Source organism: Procambarus clarkii, chromosome 16, assembly GCF_040958095.1.
Source record: "Procambarus clarkii isolate CNS0578487 chromosome 16, FALCON_Pclarkii_2.0, whole genome shotgun sequence".
Taxonomy (NCBI): Eukaryota; Metazoa; Arthropoda; class Malacostraca; order Decapoda; family Cambaridae; genus Procambarus; species Procambarus clarkii.
In genome coordinates this window covers 13,002,940-13,015,382 of record NC_091165.1, presented here as the reverse complement: position 1 = coordinate 13,015,382, position 12,443 = coordinate 13,002,940, and the positions used below count along the sequence as shown (strand labels likewise).

Below are 12,443 nucleotides of genomic sequence, written 5' to 3'. Positions count from 1 at the left end.
ATATACATATATATATAGTTATATATATATATATATATTATATATATATATATATATATATTATATATATATATATACACTTAAAAGCCATGTATACAGGCATAGGTGTATGGTGTGGGAAATGTTACAGAGAGGTGTAGGTTACACATTACTCTCAGAGGTGGACTCAGGATGTATGTATTGTAGTATAGAAGAGGATATTTATTAAGTTGTCGTAAATTAGAATTAAGGATTTGAATGCTTCCCTAAGCTGTATACAGAATATGCTTTTGAAAAATGTACTTTATATCTTAGCATCATGTAACAACTGTATATTATCCGAACACTATTGCTAAGGTCCAAGGTAGATAGATTTCAAGAAGGTCATCCTGCAAGGTCACTGCTCGTTGTTTGATGCCTTCTTCTCATCCATCAACATTTTACGGATTAGAGTGTGGTTGTGTAGAGTTGTGTATAGGTGAGGTGGGGAGAGAGAGGAGGGTGAGGTGTATAGTGAGTGTAGTGTGTGTGTGTGGCGGGGGAGGGGGGAGGTGTAGGGTGTGTATTTCAGTGTGTAGTGTGTCTGTGTGGGGGGGGGTGCGGGTAGAGAGGTGTAGGCTGTGAGTGTGTAGTGAGTGTAGTGTGTGTAGTGTGTGTAGTGTGTGTATGTGTGTAGTGTGTGTAAGTGTGTGTGTGTGTGTGTGTGTGTGTGTGTGTGTGTGTGTGTGGTGTGTGTGTGTGTGTGTGTGTGTGTGTGTGTGTGTGTGTGTGTGGCGGGGCGGGGGAGCCGTGGCGGTAACAGCCCCAGTGTCACGTGACCCTCGCCCGCCCGCCGCACAACGCTCCCAAGACTCAGGCAAGCCACACTTCAAAATTCACCTCCGTATTAGTGTCTCACAGTTAAGCCACCAACCACCACCCAATATGTCGGACGACGCCGCCGTTGCACCAGCTGAGAACAACGTTGGAACGCCGTCAGAGGTAAGTCGGAAAATTATTTTTATTCTTCCCCCCCCGATGCTCAGTAAAGAGGTAAAGCAGCGGCGGCTCGCCAAATACGGCCAAGCTTCCTTACATTCTAAAATCATGTCTTGTTGTCTCTCTTAGAGATAAGCAACCAATACCGCATGTAACCCCTCTCCGAACCCAAAAGATGACATTGGTGGCATTATATCGTCTTATTTCCAAGGATGAAATATGGATTTGTAATTTAGAATTGAGAGGTAGCGAGGCAAAATGGCGAGCGCCGCTGCTGATCAATCCAGCCCCTGGCTCTTTCAAAACCAAATTTCCCGCCACAACACCATACGAATTCCCGCCAAAACTTTATTCAGGCTTCATTTTTTTTTGTAGCAGGTGACAAGTCTAGCGGGAGATATTACGTGTCTAGGTGAGATGAGGATAACGAAGGAGAGAACAAGGCTGGGTCTTAATGTATATTATGTATAGATAATTAGTTTCTAGGAGGGTACGCTTGGTCCATGTCTGCAGGCGGCCTGCACCAGTTCATGGCCGAAACCTTCCTTACTGTCACATATATGCATCAGAACATCATATAAATTCATTGCAATATTTAAACAAATATTTATTGTAAAATTACATGTGTGTGTATATATATGTACACCTTAACGTTTGTGACGTAATATTTAATAAAACGGTACGCTAATGTAAGAATGTAAAGTTATCACAAGTCATGCTTCACACTTTCCTACCAATAATCTATTATTATTATTATTATTATTATTATTACTTGAGCTTATTATACGCAGTCTAACTTTAAATTATGGTTAAATTAAACAATCTTTAATCTTTGTTTTTAGTACTGGCTCAGATTTACGCGAATATTTAAGTTGCGCAATAAGTGTGTTTATGCAGGGCAATCACAAACATGATTAATTTTTGCGCGGTATAACCAAATGAAAAAAATTGTCCCAAGGAATTTGTATCCTGCTAAGCTATATAATGTTCTTGTAGAAAATCTAATGAACATATAGATTATAGCATCTGTGATAAAATATAATAATTCTTATCATTGGATTACACCCAACTATTTTCAACCATTTATTTGACACCGCAGTCAGATTCTGATGACTAGCCTTGGTCGTCAGGTCACACCTTATGGCCATGCAACCCAACTCTTTAATGTAAGAAAAGCGGAGAATTTTTAAGACTGTGTTAGGGGGTATCATCCAAACTGGTGAAAATGTAAACTGTTAAAAAGATGTAGGCCTACCTCGCATAACATTGGGTGCACACAATCGTCCATGCAAGCAGTTGGAATGTTGCTGACATTGGAACTTGTATACGTTTTTCATATTTTTACACAGTCATAAGGGCATATAATTATGCGATGAAATGAAACAAATTTATAAAGACTGTTGGGTGATAGGCTACAAGTGTGGGAGGTTGGACTTGTAGGTGCGTACCTGCGTGCAGGATCTGTGAGCAACAGGTCGGTACTCGGCACGGCGGTACTTTGATGGGAGCCACTACTGCACTAACAACCTTGATTAATTTTAGATTAGCTTATGCGAAGACGAAGTTTCCAAGTTATACGGAACAGTCAGTATTATATAGGCTAAGTCATAATCAAGTAATTAGTAAAGCTGCAGTTAAATCTAGTTACGTTACTGTTTATCCGTGAAATGACAATTATCAAAACCTGTTTAGAAGGGTTCCTTAAAAATAATGTTAACTTTAGAACTAATATTTCCCGAAAAACGTCAAACTTAGTGCAAAGATTAGCCACACAAGAAGCAGTTACAGAGGGTCAGTCAGGAAGCAATGTACAGGCAATACTGTATACGGGTTCGTAAGTACAGTTGGCTTCGCTCCCGATTCGCAATCGGGTTGCCAGACACGACAGAAATGGTTGGGCACATTTCTTTTAACACACACGTTATACCTAGTAGCCAGAATACAGTACTCGGCCTACTATGCAAGGCCCGATTTCCCTAATAAGCCAAGTTTTCCAGAATTTATATTTTCAATTTTTTGTTATGAAATGATAAAGCTATCTATTTCATTATGTATGAGTTCATTTTGTTTTAATTTGAGTTAAAACTGACGTAGATATATGACCGAACCTAACCTACCTAACCTAACCTACCTTAACCTAACCTAAACTAACATAACTAAGCCAATAATGTATGTTCTTAATATAATATGATAATAATAATTTAAATAAACCAATTGGAAACACACGTGAGGAACACAAATGCGAACAAGCCTGAATGGTCCCCAGGACTATATGCAACTGAAAACAATCATCAGAGTGCCGGCGGGCTGATGGGCAAAATAGCCTCGGCTACCATCAGCTTTTGACCGGTCGTGATGGTCGAGTGGATTAACGTGTCCTGTACACACCAGTTGCATTGTGCTCCTGGCAGTATGGGTTCGAGTCACTTCTGGGGTGTGAGTTTTCAGTTGCATATAGTCCTGGGGATCATTCAGGCTTGTTCGCATATATATGTGTGTGTGTGTGTGTCGTACCTAGTAGCCAGAACGCACTTCTCGGCCTACTATGCAAGGCCCGATTTGCCTAATAGGTCGTGATTTTTATTTTCAGAAAATAGTTTCCAATCGGTTTATTTGAATTATTATTATATTATATTAAGAACATAAATTATTGACTTAGTTATGTTAGTTTAGGTTAGGTAGGGTAGGTTAAGGTCGGTCATATATCTACGTTAGTTTTAACTCAAATGAAAAAAAATTAACTCATACATAATGAAATGGATAGGTATGCACAAGTCATGTGCATACATTACCTAAAGTAAGCAAATTTTGGAGACAATTTATTTGCTTAGCTAAATGAACTGTGAGGTTCCGTTGCTGAACCTATTATGTGCCACAAACCCTTTCCACCATAGCCCACGGGATAAATATGGGGTGCATAATAAATAACTTAACTGGAACTGAGCAGAGTAACTTAAAGAAAACTGAGCAACTGCATGGTATCCTGACATATTCATAACATCTAAAAAGGAACCACAGTTTACTATCATCTTGCACTTACCAAGGTCTAAAATAGGGATTGGGGAGGGGGGAAATATTCCCCAATTTCTCTCCTTCCCCACTCTTCACTATATTCCCTAGTCTTCACCACCTTTCCGAGCCTTCATCACCACCTCTACTCTTTATTACTTTCCCTTCATTCTTGTAACCATTTTCAATAAACATTACCATTACCATAATGGTATTACCAAATAAACTATACAAGAAACTTAACAATAATTACAGAGAAAATTATATACTAGATAAATCCTAGTGAGGATGGAGGGTGGTATTTACTGAAATTAAAAATTAGTGCAATTTGCCATTTTGTGCAAAGAGGGTGAGCCATGGGACTCGACACCAACACACCTATGACAATCCCCAATACAAAGACCAGTCATCCTGCAAAGTTTGTCCCAAGCATTTGGCTCCCAGCCTCAAACAACAGAGGGAGTTTTTTACTGTGTGTTTTTCACTGCTGTGTGAAATATAATGGAGTGATTCCCATAGAGTTTTAACTGATATGATATATTTTCTGGAGCCCGTCCTCAGGCCAAATCCATTACCATGAGAAACCACACCCCCTCCCCCACAAACCACCTGGATAGTTATCTAGATATTTGTGATGGTCTGAAAACATGTTGCAGTTCCAGTAATAGTCTACATGTAAACTGGCAAGTGAACCTTTGTCTCAAACAGAGATTATTCTGAATTTATAACTTTATTGTATTATATATTGTTGATTTAAAATATTAAAAATGTATGCTGACATTTTTTTTGAAGAATTTTTTTTCTGTAAACGGAATTCGATGGAAGAATGAAATAGTTTTCGAATTTCATATTTTCACATTGTACCCCCAGACCATATGGTCTGTACCCTAGACGATAAATATTATCATTTATAAGTACTCACATGCGATTTTCATGAAGTGTGAGAAATATATGATGTGATTCCCCTGGAGTTTTTAGTGATCATAATATATTTTCTGAGAGATGCATAATTTTAGATGTTTTAGCGATTCTTAATCATAAATATTCTGACGAGGGAGTTGGGAGAGGACGAAGTGGGGGGACCAATGAGATGTAGACGAGTAGGGTCATGGGGAAGAATGATGACTAAGGGGATAGGGACTAGGGGACATAGGGGTAGATGGGGTGAAGAGTTGGGAAAGTGGGGGAAAGGGGTAGAACGAAGGGAGATCATGGAGATGGGGGCAGAAGGGGGGGGGGGGGTTGAAGAGCAGCCCGTCCTCCTAAGGTTTCCCAACGTCAAGATACTGTCGTATTAAAATCCCCTTATCCTAACCTACCTGAGGACCCAAAAAAGAAAACGGGACAGTATGTAAATTTCGCGAGCAGCATATGACAATTTTTGGCCTTAAGTAGAGTATACGGCAAATGCGACGTTCTATTAGGAGGACGGGTTGAAGAGACCAGGGGTAAGGGAGTCGAGGCAGAGGAGGAGAGCAACTGGAAGAACGAAAGGGAGAGGGGGGGGGGGCTCCAAGGGTAAAGGGTGAAGGGGGAGAGATGGGGTTTAGAGTGGGGTCCGTTTCATAGAGTGGGACCTTGCACTCTCTCGATTAGTCGTTGTCTTGATTTGTCACTCTTGATTAGTCGTTGAGATGTAACTCTCCTAACCACATACAGGTACTCAGACTTTGATGACAAAGCGCTCAGGAGAGTGCGAAAGACTTGGTACAATTTCTTTACATAAATTTCACAAATACACAATTATGGGTATTTATCTTTAATAGTAATAATAAAATTTTTACTTCACAATGAAATCACATTAATTAACTTGATGTATCAATGAGAAAATCTGTAGGAGCCTTGATGATATGATTTGATCTTCCATGGGTTGGTACTCCAAAACCCACGACATACACCACTACACCACCACATGGTCAAAAGCATTGCAACCTGGGATTCAACTGAATCCTCTAGGGGATGTGAGGCTTCCACTGAAGCCTAATCTGGGGTTTCACGCATTGCCCCTATTCATTTGGGTTAGTATTTAACAAAATGAAGGCTGTGTTATCAGCAACTAGAATTAGTTTCAGGTCTTATACTTGCTTAAGAATAAACCTCATATTCACTGCAAATTCTTAATACTGTACTGTATATAGGCTTACCTCAAAATTTGTTGTTGGTTCGCCCCCGAAACGCAATGCGTATTAGTATATGCCAGAAAGTAGTCTCGATAAAAAATTTTACTAACATTTAGTGATATAGATTAGCGTTTAGTGTTGTAAAAATGTGCTTTCTGCATGACATGAGGAACGGTACCCTTAGAGAGGAAAACAATTAGCACTAGTTTAGCATTATTTAATATCTACCTTGCTTTGATGTCCATAGGGAATGGAAAGGATGGGGGAGGTAGAGGGATTAATATCTACCCTAATCCAATTACATCTATACTAAGGTATTTTATTTAGTCTTTTTGCGATAGGCTAAGTTAACAAAAATCAGTTGTCACATTATGGCATCAACATTTTATATATTCTAAATTACGCTTATGAAATTTAAACTCACCCCAGAGACAAGTTTATTGGGCATCCCCCAAAAATGGGGGATTTTTTTTTTTTTTTTTTTTTAAACAGTATCTATATTTAACAAACAGTATTTTCCTAACTCAAACAATGTGGGGTTTATTATTCTATACATAGTTCTAATGTCTCTTAGATGTTCACATTCTCTCAGGTAGTGGTCAAGGTCACCACAGATTCTGCAACTCCGCTGCTCAACTGTTGTTTCCATCCCGAATCTCCATGGTTATTTGTATCTAAGATGGATTCTTGCTATTACTGATTCCCTCCCGCGGCCACCTCCTTTTTGTTCATAATGACTTGGAACTGCCAGCTTCAACAATATTGTACCAGCGTACAGATTCACCGATTTGTTCTTCTATCCTCCTATCCGGGGAGCCGGTCGGCTGAGCGGACAGCACGCGGGACTTGTGATCCTGGGTTCGATCCCAGGCGCCGGCGAGAAACAATGGGCAGAGTTTCTTTCACCCTATGCCCCTGTTACCTAGCAGTAAATTAGGTACCTGGGTGTTAGTCAGCTGTCACGGGCTGCTGCTTGGGGGTGGAGGCCTGGTCGAGGACCGGGCCGCGTGGACACTAAAAAAGCCCCGAAATCATCTCAAGATAACCTTCTTTCCTCAGTTACCTTGTCACGATGTTGCCTGATAATACCTCTAATTTGTAGAAGAGTCCTGGGTATGAAGTACTATTCAATATGGTCTCCGTCAGCGCCCTCAGCAGCCAGCGCATCCGCTCGTTCATTTACACAGATTCCAATATGGGAGGGGATCCACAGGAATTTTCCAACTCTTCCTTGATTGGTTAGTACTCTCACAGCTCTCTTGATTTCAACGACTATCGCAAGGATTTATGTCTGATTTTTACTAAGGCTTTGTAGTGGTGCTTTTGAATAAGTGCAGATCACTACATTGTTTGTGTTTTGTTCAAGGAATTCTGACGCCATAACAATTGCAGTCAGCTCTGCGTTGAAGAGGTATAGTTCTCAATACGTGTTTTTCTTCATTTCCGTTTTGAAAAATATTCCTAATTAGCGTATGCTGCACCAGCCCTACCATTGGTAGGATTAGAAGACCAATCAGTGTAGATTTGATCTATTTCACTCCGGCTTTAAAAAAATTCCTCAAGATACTTGTGCCTCATCCTGTCCGGGTCATCCTCCTGGGAGGTAACCTCTACAGGCTTTGCTCCAGCAGGAAAAGTTCCTCGAGGTGGCCGACTAGTGTGTGAAGCCATTTTTTGCTTTTCCCGTTTCCTCCTGGTTTAGTTATTAAGTAGCTATGTAAATATAGTTAGGATTTGGCTTGGCTTCAATGTTTGTCTACACATTTAAACCTTTGCATGGTCATGCAATTAAAATATTTAGAATTGCATGGTCATGCAATTAAATATTTAGAAAAGTGAAGAGAATATATATTACATATTAACACAATTCACAGTATCAAACTCGATTACAAATCCAAAGCGGACCCTACTCTTTATCACGCTTTCACCTTGTATTCTTATTCATATTTTTGTCCTAAATCTTATCTCATTTCCTCTACCAGTTCTATGGTCATTGAAGTCCAAGTGTGGTCGTGTTACCCATTACCACAGTCAACAGTACTGGACGTGGGCTACACTATCTCCCACCCTCAGCCTTGAATGTAGTGAATACTAGCTTTTTTGTCCTTGTTAATCCACTTTCATCTACTGAAATCAGATTAACATTATTGAAACTATTGCAGGATCAATTGATTATAATGCCCTTAATAACATAGGGGAGGGGGGATGCTATGGAGCCAGAGTACAGTTTATTATAAATTTGTTATATTTTATTACATATATATAATCCATTATTATTATTACATCTTTATTGACAAAATGAATTACAATTTTGCCTAATCTGAGGATTTCAATTAAGTCTTATTAAAATGATGATAATGGTGGTATTCACTGTCACGCAGGACAGAGGGTTATAACCAAGACAATAGGTCTAAACAAGCACAATCATGGTTACAATCAATGTTTTTAGAGTAAAGTGTAGAAGAGACCAGAGTAGAGTCGTGAGCATGTTGTTGTTTAGATTGAGCTACTGGGAACAAAAAGTTGCAAGTAGCACAGGCTATGGTGATCCCATAGTGGACTTACTTGGCACAGGAGCGGGGCTGTAAGTGGTGAGCAAGCTGGGTATCGCTTATAACCAGTGTGTACTGTAGCCGTGGTCAACCAGCGGGTCTGGTGGGAATTTAGCGCCACTTCCCACAGGCGCTGACGTAAGGCTCTTTTAGGCTAGTGATGACTGATCGTAGCATCGGGACTTATTAAGAAGAGTTACGACACACGAGTACTTCACTACACACCAAACACTATATTATCTTTTGTCTTTACACTCAAATACAAGACTATTTACCTTGTTCATGAATACTCATCGAGATATATGCTTTATCAAAAAACGAAAAGTTTTGGAAAACGACGAAAATTGTTGATAAATAAATATGTTGTAAGCTGAGGCCGGCAGCCGCCATACCCCCAACCAACCGCCACTACGACGCACCTTCCGCTCCCAGCTACAGGCGGAGGCTGATGCTCCTCTAGTTACCACTACAGTATTTGCATTGGCACTACGCCTCCAGCCCAAACTTATAACCATCTGTTTATCAATAATAAAACAATATATCTCTAAATATTAAGGCTTTGGATGGACTTTAGGCTATGAGAGGAACTTGAAATTAGATGAGATATCTGATAATCAAGTGTCACCTCAACTATCCGAGGAGACACGGTTAAAATTCTGTTCCCAGGATTTATCAACGTATACCTGGAATTAGAAGAGTAGAGGCGAATGCTTCCGTGTGTTGCACAGCCTGGCAACCACCTGTTCTAAAGAGTAGTGTATGTAATACACGGGACTTCAAAATAAGTCTGATAATCCAAGAGATCTTATCATCGTATCTGACGACAGTTATTGTCTTTGAGTACATGGACAATACCTCCTTCCGCTCAAACCCGACACCACACATCACTCCACTTTATGCTCTCACCAACTATGTGACACAATCAACATGACTTTAGACATGGAAAGTCGTGCCTCGGTGCTTGACTGAATTTTATGACTAGGTTAATAAAATATGACAGTAAAATGAAGGCAAGGTAGACTGTATTTTCCTAGATTGTCATAAAGCATTTGATACTGCTCCCCATGAAAGACCGTCGAGCAGGATGGAGAACCAGGCTGGGATAACTGAGAAAGCACTGAACTGGATAAGGGAGTATCTGAAGGACAGAAAGCAAAGCGTCACAGTCAGAGAGGAGGTTATACGCAGGAGGTGTGTAACAAGCGGGGTCCCACAAGGCTGTCCTGGGACCACTGCACTACTACCGAGCCTTGTGGGACCCCCTCTTACTACATTCCTCCTGCCTGAAGCCTCCTCTCTGACCGTCACTCTGCTTTCCGACCTTCAGATACTCCCTTATCTAGTTCAGTGCTTTCTCAGTTACCCCAGCCTGGTTCCCCATCGTGCTCAACACCTGTCATCACACTACTCATCATTTAACAGCCGTCAACACACAACACCCGTCAACACAACACCCTTCACCTCGCTAAAAATTTAGCTCTGGAGAGAATGTAAGTTTAGTCTGGCAGCGGTAATAGAGATTTTTCTGGGTTATCTTGAGATGATTTCGGGGCTTTAGTGTCCCCGCGGCCCGGTCCTCGACCAGGCCTCCACCCCCAGGAAGCAGCCCGTGACAGCTGACTAACACCCAGGTACCTATTTTACTGCTAGGTAACAGGGGCATAGGGTGAAAGAAACTCTGCCCATTGTTTCTCGCCGGCGCCTGGGATCAAACCCAGGACTACAGGATCACAAGTCCAGCGTGCTGCCCGCTCGGCCGACCGGCTACCTGGAACCTCCCTGGATGGAACAATCTCACAAACTGTCTTAAAATAATGTATTGGGAAGTGAACAATTGTGGGGGTAAAAGAACTTCCATGTTAGAGTACGTCTTGCTTTCTTTTAGTTAAGTAGGAGCAGGTTTTACCCTGAAGATGGGTGGGTGAGGGAACTGATTCACGTAAGACTATATACAGGTTTGGAGACAGCCGTCCCCCACACCTGTGGAGAGGGCGGCCCTTCCTGTCTGGTATCAGGTGTGGACTGGCTCTCACAATTCATCCTGCTACTACGAGATCCCATTACCATAACCCGATTTTTTGTTTTAGTGGCCACCATAGTGTGTGTGTGTGTGTGTGTAGGTAGTACCCCACATAGTGTGTGTGTGTGTGTGTGTAGTACCCACCATAGTGTGTGTGTAGTACCCACCATAGTGTGTGTGTAGTACCCACCATAGTGTGTGTGTGTGTGTGTGTGTAGTACCCACCATAATGTGTGTGTGTGTGTGGTACCCACCATAGTGTGTGTGTGTGTAGTACCCACCATAATGTGTGTGTGTGTGTAGTACCCACCATAATGTGTGTGTGTGTAGTACCCACCATAGTGTGTGTGTGTGTGTGTGTAGTACCCACCATAGTGTATGTAGTACCCACCATAGTGTGTGTAGTACCCACCATAATGTGTGTGTGTGTAGTACCCACCATAGTGTGTGTGTGTAGTACCCACCATAGTGTGTGTTTGTAGTACCCACCATAGTGTGTGTTTGTAGTACCCACCATAGTGTGTCTTTGTAGTACCCACCATAGTGTGTGTGTGTAGTACCCCCCATAGTGTGTGTGTGTGTAGTACCCCACCATAGTGTGCGTGTGTAGTACCCACCATAATGTGTGTGTGTGTAGTACCCACCATAGTGTGTGTTTGTAGTACCCACCATAGTGTGTGTGTGTAGTACCCACCATAGTGTGTGTGTGTGTGTAGTACCCACCATAGTGTGTGTGTGTGTGTAGTACCCACCATAGTGTGTGTGTGTGTGTAGTACCCACCATAGTGTGTGTGTGTGTGTGTAGTACCCACCATAGTGTGTGTGTGTGTAGTACCCACCATATTGTGTGTGTGTGTAGTACCCACCATAGTGTGTGTGTGTGTAGTACCCACCATATTGTGTGTGTGTGTAGTACCCACCATAGTGTGTGTGTGTGTAGTACCCACCATAGTGTGTGTGTGTGTGTAGTACCCACCATAGTGTGTGTGTGTGTGTGTGTGTAGTACCCACCATAGTGTGTGTGTGTGTGTGTGTGTAGTACCCACCATAGTGTGTGTGTGTGTGTAGTACCCACCATAGTGTGTGTGTGTAGTACCCACCATAGTGTGTGTGTGTGTGTGTGTAGTACCCACCATATTGTGTGTGTGTGTGTGTGTAGTACCCACCATAGTGTGTGTGTGTGTGTAGTACCCACCATAGTGTGTGTGTGTAGTACCCACCATAGTGTGTGTGTGTGTAGTACCCACCATAGTGTGTGTGTGTGTGTGTGTGTGTGTAGTACCCACCATAGTGTGTGTGTGTGTAGTACCCACCATAGTGTGTGTGTGTGTGTGTGTAGTACCCACCATAGTGTGTGTGTGTGTAGTACCCACCATAGTGTGTGTGTGTAGTACCCACCATAGTGTGTGTGTGTGTGTGTGTAGTACCCACCATATTGTGTGTGTGTGTGTAGTACCCACCATATTGTGTGTGTGTGTAGTACCCACCATAGTGTGTGTGTGTGTAGTACCCACCATAGTGTGTGTGTGTGTGTGTGTAGTACCCACCATATTGTGTGTGTATAGTACCCACCATAGTGTGTGTAGTACCCACCATAGTGTGTGTATAGTACCCACCATTGTGTGTGTATAGTACCCACCATAGTGTGTGTATAGTACCCACCATAGTGTGTGTATCGTACCCACCATAGTGTGTGTGTGTGTGTGTGTGTAGTACCCACCATATTGTGTGTGTATAGTACCCACCATAGTGTGTGTAGTACCCACCATAGTGTGTGTATAGTAC

At 41.8% G+C, this 12,443-nt stretch overlaps 1 protein-coding gene across 1 annotated transcript in view; it reads left to right on the top strand.

The window, feature by feature from the left end:
- Positions 1-789: 789 nt before the first annotated feature.
- LOC123760071 (uncharacterized protein DDB_G0286299) overlaps positions 790-12,443 on the top strand; it is a 43,211-nt gene continuing 31,557 nt past the window's right edge. The window contains exon 1 of the mRNA XM_045745514.2: positions 790-960. Coding sequence (XP_045601470.1) covers positions 904-960 — 57 coding nt within the window. The 5' untranslated portion in view covers positions 790-903. The remainder of the gene's footprint in view (positions 961-12,443) is intronic.